Genomic DNA, 22914 nt, shown 5'->3' with positions numbered 1-22914 from the left:
TTATTTTGTTGACTCATTCAGTAGGGGAAAAAACAGGGATAGAGAGAACTAGACTGTAACATAGACATTATAATCAATTTTATTTTCTGAGTAAAGGTAAAATAGGAAGCTGTGGTAGTAGTGAATTTTATGTTGACATTGATTCCTTGGCTACATATTTATCAGTATTTCTGAATTTCCTCTTAGTGTAATCGCTCAAATTCCTCTTCTCCTGTTGACAAACTTAATCAGCAGCCTCGTCTAACCAAACTGACACGAATGCGCACTGATAAGAAGAGTGAATTTTTGAAAGCATTGAAAAGAGACAGAGTAGAAGAGGAACATGAAGATGAAAGCCGTGCTGGCTCAGAGAAGGTAATTGAATTTATAGCAATACTTGATTTGACATTGATATGTCATTGAAATATTTGAGCATGTATTAGGACCTTGGAATACATTTGAATCATTTCCTTGGAAAGAAACTTGGAAAGCCATTTGCATAAATAATGACTTGGCTTCTCCCCTCCTCTCTCCTCTTCTCGCCTCCCCCCTTCCCCCTTCCCCCTCCCCTTCCCCTCTCCCCTTCCCCTCCCCCCTTCCCCTCCTTCCCCCCCGTCCTTCCCCCTCCCCTTCCCCTCCTTCCCCCTCCCCTTCTCGTCCTTCCCCCTCCTTCCCCCTCCCCTCCTTCCCCCTCCCCTCCTTCCCCTCCCCTCCTTCCCCTCCCCTCCTTCCCCTCCCCTCCTTCCCCCTCCCCTCCTTCCCCCTCACCTCCTTCCTCCTCCCCTCCTTCCCCCTCCCCCTCCCCTTCCCCCTCACCTCCTTCCCCCTCCCCCTACCCTTCCCCCTCACCTTCCCCTCCTTCACCTCTCCCCTTCCCCTCCTTCCCCTTCTCCCTTCCCCATCCTCCTCCTTCCCCATCCTCCTCCTTCCCCATCCTCCTCCTTCCCACTCCCCCTTCCCCACCTTCCCCCTCCCCCTTCCCCCTCCCCCTCCTTCCCCCTCCCCCTTCCCCTCCTTCCCCCTCCCCCTTCCCCTCCTTCCCCCCTTCCCCCTTCCCACGTTCCCCCTCCCCACCTTCCCCGTCCCCCTCCTTCCCCCTTCCCCCTTCCCTCCTTCCCCTTTCCCCCTTCCCCCTCCCCTCCTTCCCCCTTCCCCCTCCTCTCCTTCCCCCTTCCCCCTCCCCTCCTTCCCCTTTCCCCCTTCCCTCCTTCCCCTTTCCCCCTTCCCCCTCCCCTCCTTCCCCCTTCCCCCTCCCCTCTTTCCCCCTTCCCTCTTCTCCCCCTTCCCCCTCCCCCTCCTCCTCGTTTGAGACAAAGTCTCACTCTGTCACCCAAGCTGGAGTGTAAGGGCATCATCTTGGGCTGCAGCAAACTCCACTTCCCAGGTTCAAGCAATTCTTGTTCCTCAGCCTTCCTGGTAGCTGGGACTATAGGCATGTGCCACCACACCTGGCTAATTTTTGTGTTTTTTGTACGTCTGGCTAATTTTTTCATTTTTTATAGAGACGGGGTTTCACCATGTTGGCCAGACTGGTCTTGAACTCCTGACTTCAGGTGATCCGCCTGCCTTGGCCTCCCAAAGTGTTGGGATTACAGGCGTGAGCCACTGTACCTGGCCATGACTTCATTTCTAAAGTAGATTTGCTTCATTCTATAGTTTCTGTGGAAAAATACATTTAAAAAGCATTCTTGTTTATATCTGCTCTCTTTTGCTTGTCCCATCTTGCCTGCCTTCATGCTTTTAATTTTGCATTTGTTGTATAGATATGAATACTTAGGGTAAGAAAGCTTTGGATATCCATCCTGGCTTAATTTTTCATTCCTAAATTTAACAATTATAAGTATTACATTTATGGTTGTTGGTTTTTTTTTTTTTTTAGAGTTTTGCTCTTGTCTGGAGTATAGTGTACAATGGCATGATCTTGGCTCACTGCAACCTCCACCTCCTAGGTTCAAGCAATTCTCCTGCCACAGCCTCCCAAGCAGCTAGGACTACAGGCGTGTATCACCACGCCCAGCTAATTTTTTTGTATTTTTAGTAGAGATGGGGTTTCACCATTTTGGCCAGGCTCGTCGCAAACTCCTGACCTCAGATGATCCACCCGCCTTGCCCTTCCAAAGTGCTGGGATTACAGGGGTGAGCCACTGCGCCTGGCCACATTTATGTATTTTCAATGGAAGCTTAGTTAGGATCTATTAAAAGTTTTTAATAACTGTATTCTGTAGAACTCATTCTTTTTTTTTTTTTTAACTCTCTAAAAATCAGGATGACGACTCATTTAATTTACATAACAGCAATAGTACTCACCAAGAAAGGGATATAAACCGAAACTTCGATGAAAATGAAATTCCTCAAGAGAATGGCAATGCCTCAGTGATTTCCCAGCAGATCATTCGGTCTTCAACCTTCCCACAAACTGATGTTCTTTCAAGTTCACTTGAGGCAGAACACAGGCTAGTATTTGTTTGTACTTTTTGCTTAGCATTTTCTGTATTCGAGATTTCAATATTATAGAGTTTTTACGTGATTTAACAGGTTTATTGAAATACAACTTACGCCATAAATTTCACCCATTATGATGTACAGATGGTTTTTAATATATTCAAAGTAGCCCTTTGTTCATTCGCATTTACTTTTCATTTGCATTCTGTCCTAGGCAGCTACTATTCTTTCTATAGATTTGCCTTGTGTATGTATCTTATATAAGTGGAATAATATAGTATGTGATTTTTGATGTGTAGCTTCTTTCACTAAGTATAATATTTTCAAGTTTTATTTGCGTTGTAAGCACGTCAGTACTTTGTTCCTTTTTATTGCTGAATAGTACACTATATGACTATACTGCTTTTTTGTTCATCAGTTGATGAATATTAGTTGTTTCCACCTTTTTTTTTTTTTTTTTTTTTTTTTTAACAGTAGGCTCTAGTCCAATCTACTTTTTGACTGTTTTGGATAATGCTGCTGTGAACATTCATATATAAGTTCTTGTGTGGATATGTTTTTATTTCTGTTGGATAGATACCTAGGAGTTCAATTGCTAGGACATATGATAGCTGTGTTTCACATTTTTAGAAACTGACAAACTATTTTCCAAGATGACTATGTCATTTTACTTCCTCATCAGCAATATAGAAGGTTCTAGTTTCTCCATATTCTTACCAACACATGGTACCATCTATCTTTGATTACAGTCATTCTAGTGGGTGTGAAGTATGATTTCCCTAATGACTAATAGTGTTGAGTATCTTTTTATGTGCTTATTGGCCATTTATCCTCTTTGGAGAGAAATAACTGTATAAATACTTTGCTCATTTAAAAATTACATTTTCTTACTAAGTTGTAAGAGTTCTTTATATATTTGTGTATAAGTCTGATATATGATTGGCAGATAATTTCTCCCATTCTGCGAGTTTTTTCATTCTCTCAGTAGTGCAACCACCTCCCACCCACCCCCACCCCCACCCCCACCCCCACAGGCACCTTTTGAGATGAGGTCTTTCTGTGTTGCCCAGACTGGTCTCAAGTGATCCTCCTGAGTAGCTGGGATTACAGGCTTGCACCACCATGCACGGCTTCAGTGGTACCTATTGAAGGGCAGAAAGTTTTAATTTTGATGTAGTTCATTTTTTTCCTTGTATGGTTTATGCAGGTTTCCTGGATGATGTGAGGTAGGAGTCCAGACTCATCCTTTCCCACGTGGACAGCGAATTGTCCCAATATGTGATTTATTTTTCGAGACAGTGTCTCACTCTGTCACCCAGGCCGGAGTGCAGTGGTGCGGTATTAGCTCACTGTAACCTCTGTCTCCCAGGGTCAAGTGATCCCCCCACCTCAGCCTACCAAGTAGCTGGGACCACAGGTGTGCACCACCATACCCAGCTAATTTTTGTATTTTTTTGTAGTGATGAGGGTTTCACTATGTTGCGTAGGCTAGTCTCAAGCTCCTGAGCTGAAGCGATCCTCCCGTCTCGCTCTCCCAAAGTGCTAGGAGTACAGGCATGAGCCACAGTGCCCAGCCAGTCATTTAGTTTTTATTGTACATTTTTTTTTTTTTTTTGACAGGTCTTGCTCTGTTGCCCAGGCTGGAGTTCAGTGGCAGGATCTTGGCTCACTGCCACCTCCCCTCCTGGGTTCCAGAGATTCTTGTGCTTCAGCCTCCTCAGTAGTTGAGAATACAGGCACACGCCACCACGCCTGGCTAATTTTTGTCTTTTAGTAGAGATGGGATTTCATCATGTTGGCCAGGCTGTTCTCGAATTCCTGACCTCAAGTGATCCACCTGCCTCAGCCTCCCAAAGTGCTAGGATTACAGGTGTTAGCCACCACTCCCAGCCTGCTGTAAACTTTTAACAGCACTTTTTGCTTCCATGAGTATAGTCTAAAGCGTTTTAAAAAATAGTGATCTCTTAAGTGGTTTAGTCTTAGAATTGAAGAGTATTCATATCTAGAATTTATTTTTGTTTTTTTGTAGTTAAAAGCAGGTATTTTTGCAGAAATGACATACCCTTACTGTATTCCTTAAATAACCACATGGTTCGGCATAACTAAAAGATGTTAAAAACTATGAAAGCAAAGAAAGTTAATAGTTTATACCCTTAGATTATCATATTATTATTCTGTAATTGCTTTGTATAAACTGATTTTTTTTTTTAACTTAAAAAGTCTTACATCTTCTAAGAGCAAGCTTAGGGCTAAGTTACATTTATTAACAGCCCAGTTGATTGACTTGACTTTTTGCCAGTTCTTCTAGAACCTCATTTAATTCTAAGACAGTGGAAAACTGGGTTATATCTCCTCTTGGATAACTTTTGTGGAATTTATTTATAATTTCAACTTCTATTTTAATTAAGAACATAAGCTACATGAGGCCAAACATTTTGTCCATCTTGTTCACTATATCTAGCACCTAGAATGGTGCTTGGCACATTACTTTGCTTAAATTTGTTAAATGAATGAGGGAAGTAAATATTGCAGTATTTTTCTACCTGTTATGTAAATCTGTAGTTTTTTTGAGGAATATTTTAATTTTACTTTTTATTTCTAATTTTTTCAAATGTTTTAATAGTTTATATTTCTCCTGCCAAGGGTTATGGCTGCCCCCTTAAAAAAAAAAAAAACAAAAAAAACATAGAGATGAGCTCTCACTGTGTCACTGTGTTTCCCAGGCTGATCTCAAACTCCTGGACTCAAGTGATACTCCTGCCTCAGCCTCCCAGAGGGCTGGGAGTAGAGGCGTGAGCCACGACACCTGGCTAGATCTTCTTTCGTTCTTTTCTTTCTTTTTTTGAGGCGGGGTCTTATTCCATTGTCCAGCCTGGAGTGCAGTGGCACAGTGATGGTTCACTGAAACCACTCAAATGATGCTCCTGCCTCAGCCATTGGAACAGCTGGGATTACAGGTGTGTACCACCATGCCTGGCTAACTTTTGTATTTTTTGTAGAGATGGGGTTTCGCCATGTTGCCCAGGCTGGTCTCAAACTCTTGGGCTCAAGCGATCCTCCTGCCTTGGCCTCCCAGAGTGCTGGGATTACAGCCACCATGCCCAGCCCTTCCCCACGCCCCCTGCTTTTTTTCCCTTAGATTGCTCCTTCAGAATAAATCTTTATCTTTCTGTCTTTAATCATATATTACTACTTTATCTTCGTGGTTACTTTTGTTTCCCTTCTCCAAATCATGTCCTGTTTTGCTTCTTAAATGTGGCTGTAACTATTGTATGTCAATGTGTAGGCATTTAATTTTGTAGGCTGGGCGTTGTGGCTCACACCTGTAATCCCAGCACTTTGGGAGGCTAGGGTGGGTGGGTCACTTGAGGTCAGGAATTCAAGACCAGCCTGGCCAACATGGTGAGACCGTGTCTCTACTGAAAATACAAAAATTAGCTGGGCATGGTGGTGCATGCGTGTAATCCGAGCTATTCAGATGGCTGAGGCATGAGAATCACTTGAATCTGGGAGGCAGAGGTTGCAGTGAGCCGAGATCGTGCCACTGCACTCCAGCCTGGGTGACAGAGTGAGACTGTCTCAAAAAAAAAAAAAAAAGAGTAAGTTTTGTATTTGGACCTTTCTCCTAAAATAATTTATTGGGCTGATGATAATTGCATTTGAGAATTAATTTAGCTAGATTAATTTATAACTAACTTAATCAGATATCTATAAATTCACTCGTTTAGACAAAGTATAATTTATTGTACATTTAATGTGAACAGATGAATAAATAACCACACTATTTTTATTGCCTCCCAAATTGTGGAACTTCATGCTACCACATAATACAGTTTATGACTTGTGACTAATAGGCTTGAGTGATGGCTGAAATGTCAAATATAGAAAAAATTTAGCAAACATGAATTCTTTTTTAAAAAGATTAACATAAACAGATATTTCAGAATTTTTTTGATCATTCTAATGAATCACCTTGTTTTTCCCCCTCTGCCATTTGAAACCACTATTCTATAGTATGGATATAAATTGTGAAACTGTTTTCCTGTGATGAAGATTTATGTGTGTTCACGTCCTCTCTCTCTCTTCTCTCCCCTTCTCTTTCTCTCCCTTTCCTCTCCTCCCCTCTTCCTCTCTTTCCTTTCCTCTTCCCCCTCTTATTCCAAATAATGCTGTTATCAGCATCCTTGTATTTATATTCTTGAATATTTGTATAAATGTGTAGGTAACAGATTACTAGGAGTGAATTTGATTGGTCAGATGGCATACATATTTAAAATAATCAGCTACTGCCATGTTATCCAAAAACATTCTGATAATTTGCACTCTCACCAATGATCATTGAAATATTTCTAGTCACACAATTGGTAGAAAGGGAAAAGGCCTGTGTGTAGAAAGGAGAATAAAACACAAACATATCAGATATTCTAATGATAGTAAAAGATGAATGTTACCTCTTAAGGAGATAGAGCATAGGCAGTAAAAGAATACAGATAAAAGATTTTTTAACTCCTAGAATCTATTCATTAAGGCCATAGTGAGAAAGTTGTCACCTAATATCTTGTCTTCCGATTTCCCTTCAGTACTTAGTAGCAAAAAAACAGTTGGCCCATACCTTTAGAAAATGTTTCTTATAACCCCTAATAGACATATCTAATGTTTAATTTTATTTTTTTAATCTACAGAGCAGATGTTTAGTGCAGGAAGCATTTTGATGGTTCTTGTTTCATTTAGGAAGACTTATGGAAGAGAGACTTTAGTTTCATAACTTGACAGAATTTGGTTCTCTGTGACTACTAACAGGAGAAAATGGAGAGGATGAGATTTAGAAACTAAGGCAAATCAAGATGAAAACATCTGGCTGGGGACAATGACTCACGCCTATAATCCCAGCACTTTGGGAGGCTGAGGCAGGTGGGTCACTTAGGCCAGGAGTTTGAGACCAGCCTGGCCAACATGGTGAAACCCCATCTCTACTAAAAATACAAAAATTAGCTAGGCGTGGTGGCGTGTTCCTGTATTCTCAACTACTGAGGAGGCTGAAGCACAAGAATCTCTGGAACCTAGGAGGTGAGGTGGCAGTGAGCTGAGATCGCACCACTGAACTCTAGCCTGGATGACAGAGCAAGACTCCATTCTCAAAAAATAAAAAATAAAAGACAAAAACATCCTAAATTGGAGTAAGCTCTAGAGGGAGGGGGAAAAAAAACACCCCATACTGCATGAAGAGAATAGTATCAGTGATGACCTACTTGAATGATTATTTTAGTATATATGTTTTAATTTTTTTGAGACTTTATAGATTACATTGTTTTCGTCTTTTTAAAACAGTGGATACTTTTCTTTTATATTTAGGTTACTTTAAAAGTTTTAACCAAGTTTTTTTCCCTTAAACCATATAGTTTAAACTATAAAAAGAGAGAGTTATGCATACGAATACCATTATCTAGTGTGGACATGAAGATGAAGGGGGCAAACAATAAGAACATTTTGTTATTTGCCAAGAATAGAATAAAATTGTGGATTCAAGATTTCAGATTTGGTAGCCGCTAGTTGGAATAGAGGGATAGTTTTATAGAAATGTTGCACTTGCTGAAAAAGATCCTAAGACAAGTAAAGGGGCTAGTTGATATGGAACTGTTTTTATTTAAATTTCTTAGTTTGAGTTTCCTTGACTGTTTAAGTAGAATATGTGTTTGTAAATGTTTCAAAGACGTATATCAATACCTTTTCCCCCACTCTTAAGCTAAGAGAGTTAATGGCTTCTTTTAGATTTTAGGGTTTTTTTCCCTGTCAAAATGGAATGTTACTTCTTTTCCATTGCTTCATATTTTCTGTAAACTTTGTGACTTCTTAAGTTATATACATATAAATACTCATATTAGTTGAATTCAATAATATGGGGCAGTGATAGTTTTTGTTTTTGTTTTTGTTTTGAGATGGAGTTTCACTCTTGTCACACAGGCTGGAGTACCGTGGCGTGACCTCTGCTCACTGCAACCTCCACCTCCTGGGTTCAAGTGATTCTCCTGCCTCGGCCTCCCGGCATAGCTGGGATTACAGGCACCCGCCACAACACCTGGCTAATTTTTTGTATTTTTAATAGAGACGAGGTTTCACCATGTTGGCCAGGCTGGTCTCGAACTCCTGACCTCAGGTGATCCACCGCCTTGGCCTCCCAAAGTGCTGGGATTACAGGCGTGAGCCACTGCGCCTGGCCAGTGATAGGTTTTTTAAGGATAATGCTTTTCAAATATTAAAATATGAAATATTCAATACTAAGGCACATAGATCATTCTTAGTTTTATTGTCAAGTTTTAGCCACTTTATCAGGGTATCGAGGTAGCCTCAACATCAAAGGGATACAGTTGTCAACTTGTTTAAGCAGGCACCAAATTAGTGGAAGTAAATGCTAAAGAAATTCAGAGGGTTTGGGGATAGAGATCATTATGACTTGGGTACCAGTCAGAGGTTTCTTTCTTTCTTTCCTTTTAAAATAGTTAATTGTATAAATATTTATTTTTTAGAGACATGGTCTCACTGTATCTCAGGCTGGTCTTGAACTCCTAGCCTCAAGTAATCCTCCTGCCCTGGCCTCTTGAATTGCTGGGATTACAGGCATGAACCATCACACCTGGCCCTAGTCAGAAAGATTTAATTGGGACCTAAATTAAATCTTGAAAGGGTTAGACATAAATAAGAGCAAGCGTGCTAGATAGTATTTTGGAAAAAGAAAGGATGTAAAGACATGGTTAGAATGGTGTATATACCTAGTTTGTTTTAAGGGTGTTGAGTGGGATATTTTGACACAAGCAGGCAATTTACTCACTGAAGTTAAAGATCATATTGAAAAGGCAGGACTTTAGAGATGTCTTATACTTGGTTTGTGATAGAGTAGGAACTGTGACCCAGGTCTTCTAACTTCTAATCCTAGATTTTCTCTACTGAGGAATTTGAATTTGTGACCATGGCACAAACACAGTTAAGGAGTTTGTTCTTTAGAAAGTGAGAAGCCACCGAAAATATTTATCAGAGGATGGTAGTTGTGAAACTGGTATCAGGATGATTTGGCAATAGTTTGAAGGAGAGAGTGGGAAGGAATAATTGAAATGAAAAAGCAAAGTACAGATAAGGGTTACAGTAATATAGTCAGTCATGCATTGCTTAATGACAGGGATATATTCTGAGAAACGTGTCGTTAGGTGATTTTGTCATGGCGTGAAACTCATAGAGTGTACTTACACAAACTAGATAGTATAACCTAGTACCTACCTAGGCTATATGGTATAGACTGTTATTTCTAGGCTACAAACCTGTATAGCATGTTACTGTACTGAATATTGTATAGTATTTGTAATCATAATACAGTGGTATGTATTTGTATATCTAAGCATATCTAAACATATACAAAGGTACAGTAAGAAAATGGTATTACAGTCTCATGGGATTATGCATCATATGTGCGGTTGTCTGACCAAAATATAGTTACGTGGCACATAGTTTGTATGTTTAGGGGGGAAAGGGAAACACAGATTGTTTTTATTTTTTCTTATTTTTCTTTTTGTAGAAATGGGGTCTCACTTTGTTGCCCAGGCTGGTCTTAACTCCTGGGCTCAAGTGATCCTCCCACCTCGGTCTCTCAAAGTGCTGGAATTACAGGCGTGAGCCACCATGCTCGGCTAGATTATTTTGAAAGCTATTTCAGGAACAGTTAAAAGCTACAGCCTCTGGTGGAGAAGTAGAAATACTTGCCTTCTGTTATATTCTCTTTCATAATAGTTGATAATTTTTTCCATCTGCATTATTGCTTAGTTACGATTCAGTTTTTAAAAGTAAAACAGGTAAAAGTTTGGATCCAGCAAAACGCAGTTAAATTGTCTTGCTAGTCTAGATTTAATAGTCTCTGTATTAGGTGTCATTGAATGGTAAAAGTGAATGAAAATGCTATTCCAAAAGGAGGCCATCCAGATTAAAGAGTAAAGATAGTGCATTGGAAGAAGTCGTGGCTAAAAGGAATGAAAGAAGAAATGATTAATGCTGACTGTGACATTTTTGTTCAGAAGCAACAAGGTGCTGTGCAATACATACTAATTTGGGAGACAGAAAACCAAAATTCTATTTGTCTTTGCCATCAAGTAAGCAATTATTTTACTTATATGATCTTGATTGTTCATCTGTAAAATGTGGATATCATGTTATGTTTTATTCAAGGTCTCAGATATTCTGTGAGACTCTGAAAAAAGGTCTAAAAGTCTATAAGCAGCTATTGTGTAGCAGGTGCAAGTTAAAAAGATGAGTAGGTGTAAATAAGAGGGGACTTAAACGTTTGTGGAACAATGTAATTAAATGATAAAAACTATTAACTCTGTTTTTCAACATAACTCCATCAAGTTCAAGACCCTTTTGTAAGCAATGATACCAGTCATTTAGACCATCCCTGAAGAACTGAGGGCCCTGGCAGTTTAACCGTGTCAGTGCTGTCTTTTTTACACTAACTGAAGAAAAATGGGCCCCCTCTAAAATTTAAGATTAGGAAATGAAGTCAGAAGGAGCCAAATCAGGACTGAAAGGTGGATGCCTAATGATTTCCCATTGAAACTTTGCAAAGGTGCCCTTGTTTGATGAGAGGAATGAGCAGGAGTATTGTGGTTAAGGACTCTCTGGTGAAGCTTTCCCAGCATTTTTCTGCTAAAGCTTTCCCAGGCATTTTTCTGCTAAAGCTTTAGCTTTCCTTCTCAAAACACTCTCATAATAAGCAGATGTTACTGTTCTTTATCCCTTCCAAACAACTGTTGCCATGACCTTTGCTCTTGACTGGTCCTCTTTTGCTTTGAGTGGATCCCTTCCACTTCTTGGTAGCTAGTGCTTTGATTGTGATTTGTCTTCTGGATCATACTGGTAAAGCCGTGTGCAGTTCTTTGAAGAAATGCTTCAGAATCTTGATCACACTTGTTTAAACTTTCCATTGAAAGCTCTATTTTTGTCTGCAGATGATCTGGGCACACATTGAGTGGAAATTATTCAACTTTAATTTTTCATTCAGAATCATGTAAGCTGAACCAAGTGAGATGTCTTGTCTGTGGTATTGGCTATTTCTGTTGTTAATCGTCAGTCCTCTTCAGTTAGGGCACTAACAATATTAATTTTTTCCTTGTCAATTGATGGGGATGATCTGCTGCTGCTTCTGTGAGGGCTTCATCTTCAGAATCACCTCATCTTTTCTTAAAATGAGTTATCTATTTGAAATTTCTTGTTTCCTTGGGGTATTGTCCCCATAAACTTTTCGTAAAGCATCAGTGATTTCATTATTCTTCCACCCAAGTTTCACCATAAATTTGGTATTTGTTCTTGCTTCGATTTTAGCAGAATTCATGTTGATCTGATAGGGGCTTTTCCCAAACTGATGTCTTACCCTTTGTGGTGCCTTAAACAAGATTCTGTTGAAACATGTTATCACAAGTTAGCACAAGTTTATTTTGGTGCAGAATTTTTTTCTTGAAATTCTTGCATAGTTTTTCCATGATACACATTTTTTATGAACTTTTTGAAGACTCCTTGTAGGAGTAACAGAAGTACTTAGGGGTTTCATTTTTTAAAAACAAACCCTTTCATATCAATACAAGATATGTGGCCATATAAGAAACAAGCTTGGAGGTTTCCTGATCAAATGAAGTAGCTATTGCTGCAGTGTTCATGACTGCCCAAGTAGAAAACCTAATGAGTAGTCAGAAATATGGTGGTACTGAAGAAAAAGAGGAGTGATATTGCTGTTACTTTTAGTATAAGAATTTAGCAGATTTGCTTCACATCTGTTAAAAGTTTCCAGCCTGAAGAGCCTTTGACACCAAGGATTAAGCAGTCAAGGAGTTCATTCTAATTTTAATATCAGTTTATTAATCTTACCTGTTTATTCATTTTCAGAAAGATATTCAGAGCCTGAGCTCAAAAATCCTTTTGATGTGTCTTGGGGTCTTTGTATAATGGATCCTGGTGGATCATGTTTTCTTATACATAATGTAAATGATACTGTCCTACTCAGGGTAAGCTTTACATTAAACTTAATTTCCTCTCCTTTTCAGATTGTTAAAGGAAATGGGCTGGCAGGAAGACAGTGAAAATGATGAAACATGTGCTCCCTTAACTGAGGATGAAATGAGAGAATTCCAAGTTATTAGTGAACAGGTAAGAAAACCTGAATCATACAACTTCACTTTTAAACTGCCCTTATTTAGAACAATATAATTACATGTAAGCATGGAGTGGGGGAGATTTAGGAATTTATCACGATAGGTCAGAATTGCTTTTTAAAAAAAAAGAGGGAGGACAGGCTTTTGCTATGGTGTCCAGCTGGCCTCTAGAACTCCTGGGTGCCAGGTGATCCTCCAACCTTAGCCTCTGGAGTAACTGGGACTACAGGCAGGAACCACTGCACCTGGTTGAATTGACTTTATAGAAGTCTGCAATAGTGACTTATTTAAACTATTGGGTGTGCAATAGTTAGGAATTAGTGTAAGTGATGTCTATGATTAGTCATTTTCCAGACCTTTTTTGTTTTGTTTTTTGTTTTTGTTTTTGGCTTTTCTGGGGGAGGAGCAAGAGTGATAAGAAGTAGAGAGTGTTAGTAGCTTCCTAAGTAACTTCATCTTTTATCCTTTTCTTGCACAAGAGTATTTCATATTCTAAAACATCTTGCTTAATGTCTCCCTAGTTACCTTTCTGAAAGAGTATTAGGGAAGTTTTGTTAGAGCATCAGGAAGTTGAGATGCTTTTTTTTCAAATCCATTATTTGTTTATTTAAAGAGTTGGGGTCTCACTCTGTCATCTAGGCTGGAGTGCAGTGGCTGGTCATAGCTCACTGCATCCCCAAATTTCCGGGCTCAAGCAATACTCTTGCCTCAGCTTCCTGAGCAGCTGGGGCTACTGGCTTGTGCCACTACACTGGGCTTATTTTCTGTCTTTAAATTGTTTCTAATTTGGGCCAACTATCTTTTTTCTTCTTTGATGATGTTTTGACTCAATTCTTATTTATTACCAACCTTTTAGTTATGATTTCTCATTTTCAGAAATAGAGAACTGTATTTTTTCTAGTATCTTCATCTCCGGTTAAACGAGACAATTTTGTAACTTTATATACCTCATTCTACTTTACAAACTATGAACAAAGCAGATTGGGGGGTGTATTAATTTAGGTCAGAATAATAAAAATAACAGATACAGCTTAATGGTTTCTGATTATATTCTGGTAAGTCCCTGAAGGTATTTATTACAGTTGTCACTTGAGGCAATAAAAATGTGGGAAAGTTTAGTACCTTAATCAGTGTGACAATTATTACTCACATCTACTTTGTCTGGATCCAGAATTTTTTCAGAAATATCATTACTTGTGTAGTTTTTGGGATAGGATACAATTTTATTATATTCATGCTTATATTATTACAGTAGGTTTGTAACTCTTGAGGGATAATTTATTTATTTTGCTGTTAACATTTTAGTTACAGAAGAATGGTCTGAGAAAAAATGGTATTTTGAAAAATGGCTTGATCTGTGACTTCAAGTTTGGACCGTGGAAGAACAGCACTTTCAAACCCACAACTGAGAATGATGACACAGAGACAAGTAGCAGTGATACATCAGATGATGACGATGTGTGAAGGATTTCCTAACAGCTTTAGAAATCTTAGTGTGATACATCTCTCTCATACAGTTTGGGGTGAATTGTAAAAATGAAGAACTATAATTTATGTAGTGAAATACCCCATTAGAAGAGGATTTTTTGGGGGACTTCAATATGAAGAAAACCAAGAATGTTTTGTTGGGCTGTGTTGAACATTATTTCTTTGTAAATGAATGTTGTAGGAATGAGGACTTGGGTTGGTCCAACATTGACTTTCTTCATCACTGCAACATTTCTCTGACTAGCAATGTGACGATGTAACAAATGAGATTTTCTCATTTAATAATAAAAAATTGTGTAATGTTTTGCAAAGCTTCTGTCTTAAAATGTCCAGGTCTTAAGAAAAAAGGCAGCTTACACTGTTTTGCTTGCAGAGTCATATCTTTTTCGTACAATGGAAATCCTCAAGTCCACTTTGTGCGGTCCCCCTCTCCTTCCCCCAAAAAACAACAACAACAAAACAAAAACCAAAAAGGAAAATGTAGCATGTTGGCTAAAACTGGAGCAAAGTGCACTAAAACAATTTCCTGAACTCACTTGTACTATTCACCTTTTAAACCATAAATTGCTCTTTAGCCATTTGTAGTGCAGTAAATGTTACAGGAAAAGACTTGGCACATTTTCTTCCACATTTTAAGAGGTGATTTTCAAAAGCTTTATTGGGGTATGTTGTCAGACCAGGGTTTTCAGAGTTGATGGAAAAGAGTCTTGTGAGAAAACTTATTTTGATAAATTATTACACACGCAGAAAAACTGATCACACTGACTGGATCTGTCCACGACATGGAAAATAAACTGGATTTTCAGAATATTGTTGTTTTCTGTAGTGTTCAAGGTATTGTTTCTAAACATAAACATACTCTAAACATGCTTTATTCGCTTGTTAAAGTCATACTTTTAAAAGTAATACCTTACTAAAGATGGTGATTACTTTTCCGAGGTCAGAAAAGGAAAGCTAAGCGTTTTCATTATCAAATACACAAGCTTATTAAATGAATGACTGTTAACTACTTTATTTTCATTTGCACATTAATTTTGGAATTGTTTCTGTTTTGCTGCTGACGGAAATACTATTTTGGCTCTGTGTATATTTGTATTTTGATTTTTCTGGTTTGTTTACCCCCATTTGCTTTTAGCTCCCCCTTACGTTTAAATATATTCTAATTGTAAAGAGCATAATCTTAGAGCAAAAATACTTGAGGTTTTATGTCAGATCTAATCTTAAGTGTTTGTTGTTTTTTAAAACGGTGTTTTCTCAGATGGCTGCAGTGTTTTTGCTATTTCTGCATAAATACCCTACCTGGACTCCCCAGTTTTCACCAGAAACTGTTATTTTTTTTGTTGTTGTTGTTCCCACTGAGACTGATGGTGATGGGGAAATTAAAAACAACACACTAGCACACTCCCACAAAACTTGAGGAAGAGTTAGAATGGTAATAAAATATTAAATAGACCTTATACTTAAAATAAGGTTTTACTGTATAATTTGTCACAATTCAATCTAATCAGCTAAAGTTAAATGTAGTTAGAATTAGCCACAGGAGAATGTAAAGCATGCTTTGACAAAGCTATCGGTAACACATATTGAATGTCTTTGAGACTCTTAGATTGTACTGTTTGCTTAATGAAATCTATCAGATACAACCTGTATTTCCAAAAACAAGCTAGAAGGAACCTGAGGAATGTGGTTTACATTTGAGATCCACCTTACTGTGTTTTCTACTTTCAGAAAAGATTCTGTAATTTTGGTTTTTGGCATCTTTCTTATACTCAGTTTTTTCTGCCTTATTTCCCATTTACCAGCAGTTAACTCATGTTTATTGTGCTTTCATGCATTGTGATATGGAATGTGTTTAGTAATTTACTCCTTATAAATATGGTAAAGTACAGTGGTATGGTTATTCTATGCATTAAGTTAATGACATTAATAAGCTTGGTTATGAGGGGTTGGAGCCATACATGTAATTTAAGAGAACAGTTAAAAGTGTAACATAGTTTTAGCTTGGTGTCTAAATAATGGGCAGCTGATAAACAGCTTGGACCATATTGTTTTAAAGAGAGCCTACAAGCACAGAAACTAGTTATAGATCTAATGTGGAATTGCTGAACTCAGAACTAGGCCATGGAAGTCTGAAAAGCAAATATGGCTGTTTCAAACTCATTTTTTGGGCAGCTTTTTTATTTTTAACACTTTATTGAGGTATAAATTGACTTGAACACACAGGTAAAACATACAGTTTACAGTGTTTTGACCTACAACTAAGTGAACATAATCTATTATTCCCCCGAATTTCTTGGTTCCTTTTAAGTCCCTGTCACTAATTCTCCACCCCCCTCTCATTTTATTTTGGTATAAAATGTAATTAATGAGCAAAATTCTTAAGGTAATGACTTAAAATAGCATTTCAAAAACTATTTGCTTGATTTTAGTGTAAGGATTAGAATATTTCTGCAGATAATTTCTATTGAAATTATTAATCTAAAATCAGCTTGACTTAATCAGATTTATATTAACAGAATTCAGTATGTTAAAGGATCTGGTTCCCCCAAAATACTTTGTCCTTTTTTGCTAGTTGTTTATGTATACTGTTAGAATGTGGTTATATAAACCTTTTAAATTTAGGAATCTGTTAAATAACTTGTTTTAACACCCCATCCGTCATCATCCCTAATCTGATACTGGAGTCTAAATAATGCTCCATAATCATGCAAACTAAGTTGAATCTAGATGATGAGGGTAGACTGGGTGCGGTAGCTCATACCTGTAATCCCAGGACTTTGGGAGGCCAAGGTCAGCAGATCACCTGAGGTCAGGAGTTAGAGACCAGCCTGGGCCAACGTGGTGAAACCCTGTCTCTACTTAAAAAAAAAAATACAAAAATTAGCCGGGCGTGGGGGCATACACCTGTAATTCCAGCTACTCATAGGATATTGAGGCAGGAGAATCGCTTGAACCCAGGAGTCGGAGGTTGCAGTGAGTTGAGATCGTGCCATTGTGCTCCAGCCTGGGCAACAGAGTGAGACTACGTCTCAAAAAAAAAAAAAAAAAAAGATAACTAGGGTAGAAAGGATACACACTTGTGAAATATTTCTATAAAGTGAGATTTTTATTTTGGCTTACACAATAAGGGATGTGTTACTAGGGCTTTTAAATGATTATCACTAAGAGTTGGATATTTTAACTTCTAGATAGTTAAGTTTCCTGAGGTTATAAAAGTTATTTGGCTGTTAGGGGAACGACAGGACATATCAAGCAATAGAAAAATCCGTGAAAGCCTCCAGATGCCGCAGAGATGCTTCAGATTCTGGTTTTTGTTTTGCTACTTAATATTTCCTTTCTTTAGGCAGGGCTGAATGCTTGCACTTAAAATGATGGGACTCAGAGGACAGCTGTGATTGTTTTAATACTTAACTATGGGGCTGGGCATGGTGGCTCACGCCTGTAATCCCAGCACTTTGGGAGGCTGAGGCGGGAGGATCACCTGAGGTCAGGAGTTCAAGACCACCCTGGCCAACATGGTGAAACCCCATCTGACCCAGTCTGTACTAAAAATACAAAAATTAGCTGGGTGTGGTGGTGCATGCCTCTGATCCCAGCTACTTGGGAGGCTGAGACAGGAGAATTGCTTGAACCTGGGAGGCGGAGGCCATAAGCCATGATTGTACCACTGCACTCCAGCCTGGGTGACAGCGAGACTCTTGATATATATAACTGTATAACTATATATATATAACTATATATAACTATATATATATAACTATATATATATAACTATATATAACTATATATATATAACTATATATATATAACTATATATATAAGTAACTACATATATAACTAACTATATATATAACTATAAAAACTATATAAAACTATAAAACTATATAAAACTATATATATATAAGACTATATATATATAGTTATGGGACACGTGGACCTGAAACAGTTGTAGTTTAGGACTTGAGAATGTGTTGTAATTAAGAGGTTTTGTAATTGTGAATTTTTGTTCACTTGTACAGTTAACTTACACTTTAAGTTCATTCTGCCTACCCATATGGATTCGTTTTGTAGAACTACTCTGGCATAGTGATTGAAGGTACAATGTATTATATCATTAGGTCTGGTTGAAGGACACTGCTGAAGCATGTTCCATGCAGCAGTGTCCTAACTTGCAATATGTAAGAGCATGTGTAGTGGTGGGGCCCAAACTTATCTACACCATTGGTATCATTGGGGAGCTTCCCCAATGTGTCAACCATCCCCCACCAACACCCCAGATTGTGGTTTAATTAGACTGGGGCGTGGCCTGGGCTTTAGAATATTTAAAAATCCTGCCCCCAAAACCCATTCTTTTTTTTTATTTTTTGAGACAGAGCCTTACTCTGTCGCCCAGGTTAGAGTGTAAGTGGCGTGATCTTGGCTCACTGCAACCTCTGCCTCCTGGGTTTGAGTGATTCTCATGTCTCAGCTTCCCAAGTAGCTGGGGTTACAGGTGCGCACCACCATGCCCGGCTAAATTTCATATTTTTAGAGATGGAATTTCGCCACGTTGGACAGGTTGGTCTCGAACTCCTGACCTCAAGTGATCCTCCTGCCTATGCCTCCCATAGTGCTGGGATTTACAGGCATGAGACACCGCGTCCAGCAACCAGTTATAATGTATTAACATACAGTATGGTGGAAGTAGTCACACCTGGGTTTGAAACTACATTTTTTTCCCCCTTTTTATTTGTGCCTTTTTTTATTTTTTATTTTTTGAAGACAGAGTTTTGCTCTGTCACCCAGGCTAGAGTGCAGTGGCACGATGTCTCCTCAATGCAACTTCTGCTTTGTAGGTTCAAGCGATTCTCATGCTTCAGCCTTTCAAGTAGTTGGGATTATAGGAGTGACCACCATGCCCAGCTAAGTTTTGTACTTTTAGTAGAGACAGGGTTTTGCCATGTTGGCCAGGTTGGTCTCAAACTTGGCCTCACGTGATCCGCCCACCTTGGCCTCCCAAAGAGCTGGGATTACAGGCGTGAGCTGCTGCACACAGCTTTAGCTGTGACTTTAATCCAGATAGGCAACTTAATATCTATTCGATAGTGTTATTGTGAGGATGAAAACAATAATGAAAAGCACCTGGTGTGAATCCTGGTTCCATAAATTTAGCTAATTTGCTAAATTATGGTGTGAATCCATAAATTTAGCTAATTTGCTACTAGTGACAATTCAACTGGACCTTTCCCAGTAGCAGGCAGTACCTATTTTTAAAAAATTAGGTGTTGTTAAATAGGTACTATTCTAAGTGGTTGTAAATAGTGTGAAACATCTGTTTGAGTTCTCACAGTAAATTACAACTGTTTTATGTCTGCTTTGTTTGGCATTAAGCTCAGTTATGACCTAAGCTTGATTTTATTCAGCTGTTAAAATGAGTTTTATCAGAGATCTGAAATGTAATCATTGAACTTTAATGGTAAGTTATAGTCCTGTGAACTAATTGCAAGAATGGGTTTCCATGCTTTCAAATCTTTCAAAATAGAATTGCCTTTGCTAGTCATATCACTTTATGCTTTTTGTGGAAATAAGGTAGTTAAGCACATAATTAAGCAAGAGTTTAACTTGATACTCGTACTCCATTTCTCTCAAGGTTTTCCCTCATTTTCTGGAATGCTAAAGGTGAACAAAGATAATGGGCTGGAGAATTGTGACAACAGTATATAACTTTTTCCCCTCACTTTTTAATTTTATTAAAGAGACAGGGTCTTGCTACATTGCCCAGGCTGGTCTCAAACGGTCCTGGGCTCAAGCAATTCTCCTGTCTCAGCATCCAAAAATGCTGGGATTACAGGCGTGAGCCACCGTGTCTGGCAAGAGTATATAACTCTTTTGCCTTACTTCAGTTACTTAACCTTTTTAAAATTGGGCACTTGATATGCTAAAACTAGTTGTCTGGTAGACATTAATATCTTGAGAAAATGAGATTGTATGTTTGTGTCAGCTTTTGTGTATTATTATGTATGTAATTTTTACTTAGATCCCAGAATGTACCTTTCCTCACTAGGGAATGTAATTTTGTTGTAGCCTTAATGCCATTTGAATTTTTTTTTTTTTTTTGGAGACAGTTTCACTCTGTTGCTCAGGATGGAGCACAGTGGCATGAACATGGCTCACTGCAATCTCCGCCTCCCGGGTTCAGGTGATTCTTACTCCTCAGCCTCCCGAGTAGCTGGGATTACAGGCATGTGCCACCACACCTGGCTAATTTTTGTATTTTTAATAGAAATGGGGGTATTGCCATGTTGGCCAGGCTGGTCTCGAACTCCTGGCCTCAAGTGATCTGTCCACCTCAGCCTCCCAAAATGCTAAGATTACAGACGTGAGCTACTCCGCCCGACCCTAATGTGATTTTTCTTTAATGGCTGGAGAGAAGCAAAAACTAGCAGAAGGGAAAACAATGAAATGTCAATCTGTATACTGTAATAAGCAGGTACAGTTGCGTTACGAGAAGTTGACTTGGTGAGGTGAAGAGAGATTTTCTCCCTCAAATTTGGACTTAATGTCCTGACATTGTTTAGCTTTTGAAAAGTTATTTTGGTTTATTGACTTAGAGTGAGTCATTTGACAGAATGAGAAGAACCTGGCTACTGAGAAGTGAGTCTAGGAAATTCTGTATCCCCAAATAGAGACATAGAGGCTCATGCCATCTATTAAGATGTCTGCAATTTCTTTTTTGAAGACTATTTTCTAAACTGAGTGTTGGCAAACTTTTTCTGTAAAGGGCTAGATGGTAAATATTTTGCACCATGTGATTTTTGTTCCAATTACTCAACTAATAGTACCAATGCAGCCACAGACAGTAAACAGGTAGGTGTGTCTTTTCCAATAAAACAAGCTGGGTAGGGACAGTAGTTTGCTGATCCTCATTATAAACATTAAAAACTAGGCCTTTGGAAACTCAAGGAAAGTGAAAGTTGGGTTGTCATATTTGATCTTTATACCATTACCTGTGTGATTTTTCAGTCTTGCAAAATGCTTCCCCCTGTCCCGCCCAGTTCTGGGGCAATATTTGAAAGCCTAACTTTTTTTTTTTCTTTTAATACAGACATTCTGAATGTAAGGAAGCTTAACTTTTAAGACAATTGTTTCCCGTTTGTAAAACATGATTGTAATGTGTCCACACAGGATAAAATATAGTGTGTCCTAAATCACAAGGAAAGAAGTACAAATTTATCAGTGCAATATAGAGACTTTTACAGAGAAAGTGGGAAAACTTGTGAAACATGGAGATAGTTTTCAAAGGATAGACCTGCTTCCCTTTCTCCTCCAAAAGTGAGGTAATTTCTTCTGTCACTCTGCCAGCATTCTCTGCTTTGAGTATTTATGAGGATAAAAACTGTCTTTTTCCCTCGATTGGATTGTGCCAACAACAATAAGGACCATTTATTTTAACAGAAGACCCTTGCCTGCCTTTGGTGGAAATTATAGCTTATTTTTCTCCAAAGTGGAGACGTTGGCGAAGAGCATTTCATCACTTTGTTATGAACATGAATTGAGAACTAGAGGCATCACTTTATCAGCAACAGGAAATAATAAAACAGGATAAGAGCTTTGAAACAAGAGGTTAAGGTTTGGTATTGAAGTTGCCGTGGTAAGGCATCAGGTTGCCATAATTTTGGGGTTTGTACTAAAGTTGAGTAGATGCTGGTGAGACATAATAGCGCAGATAGAAAGCCATAGGTGATGAAGTTAGTATCTTATCAGTAACACATGCTTCAGACTAACAGAACTAGGCACAGAGGGCAATACTCAAATTCTAGGGTGGGGATGAAGGAAAGATTTCTGTGATGGGGCAAAGATGTGAAGTCAGCGTACTGGACCTGAAATCTAGGAATTAGGAAATTGTCCTCAGCCAGTGAAACCACTCCAGAGGTACCACATGGTATCTAAATCCATAGAAAAGAATAAAGAACAAGTTGCTGCAGGAAGCACTGAGAACCCTCCTAGACCTAGCTAGAGGCAGGGCTAAACAAAGTTCAAATAGCCCAGTCAGTCCAACCTCCATGAGAAGGGATCTGATCCATGATGATGAGTAAATAGAGAAGGCCTTCACTAGTTACATTAAAATGTGATCAATGATTTCTTTGGTAGCAAATATTTCTTGTAACTGCAACTTTCCAGATTAAAACAATATTCTGCTTTCTCTTTAGATTGTACGAATCTTTCTCCTTTTACCAAATTAAAGCAACAAAGTCAGTAAATAAGGGCCTGCTAGGCTAGGCCTTGTACTGAGGGTACAAAGAATAAAGATAACCCTTGTGCTGAAATTGATCACAACCTTGTAGGACAGACTACTGCAAATGAGTTTTTCAGTATGTGCTGTGTACAGAGCATAGAGCATAGTAGGACAGCTCAGGGAAAGCTTTCCAGAGGATGTCATCGTTTCGTTTTAATGATTGATTAACAATAGGCACACTATAGCCCATTGGGTTCAGGAAACCTTTTGGAGTTCAGTATAGGTGTAAGGGGAGGAAAGGGAAATGAGGCTGGTGACACAGCAGGAGCCAGGTCATGAAGGACCCTCTACCATTTTGACCAAATTTTGATTTTATCCTGCAAGCAGTGGGGAGCCATCAAAGATGTTAAAACTGGAATATCAGTCCTTAAGTAATACTAAGATCCATATATATGATTGCTTAAAACTGCAGGGTAAGGGAGGAGGGAAAACTTGTGAATACTTCAGGTGTCACTTTAAGTGACAAGTCATCTAGAGGAGTATATGTTAGTAATGAAAGAGGCAAACTTCCTGGCATGTTGGGATGGGGGAAAGGTTGAACAAGGA

The 22914-nt window shown here is 38.7% G+C and overlaps 1 protein-coding gene across 13 annotated transcripts in view; it reads left to right on the top strand.

The window, feature by feature from the left end:
* Positions 1 to 14404, top strand: part of GPBP1 (GC-rich promoter binding protein 1) — an 89582-nt gene extending 75178 nt beyond the window's left edge. For 9 of the 13 annotated variants that reach the window (XM_055112363.2, XM_055112365.2, XM_008952746.4 and 6 more), the window contains 4 exons: positions 187 to 354; positions 2245 to 2432; positions 12498 to 12600; positions 13911 to 14404. In XM_055112363.2, coding sequence (XP_054968338.1) covers positions 187 to 354; positions 2245 to 2432; positions 12498 to 12600; positions 13911 to 14069 — 618 coding nt within the window. In that variant the 3' untranslated portion in view covers positions 14070 to 14404. The remainder of the gene's footprint in view (positions 1 to 186; positions 355 to 2244; positions 2433 to 12497; positions 12601 to 13910) is intronic. The other 4 variants (XM_055112368.2, XM_055112364.2, XM_034960077.3 and 1 more) reach the window with 1 other exon arrangement.
* Positions 14405 to 22914: the final 8510 nt, after the last annotated feature.

This window comes from Pan paniscus, chromosome 4, assembly GCF_029289425.2.
Source record: "Pan paniscus chromosome 4, NHGRI_mPanPan1-v2.0_pri, whole genome shotgun sequence".
NCBI lineage: Eukaryota > Metazoa > Chordata > Mammalia > Primates > Hominidae > Pan > Pan paniscus.
The sequence above is the reverse complement of the archived record's forward strand: the minus strand, read 5'-3'. Positions and strand labels throughout refer to the sequence as shown.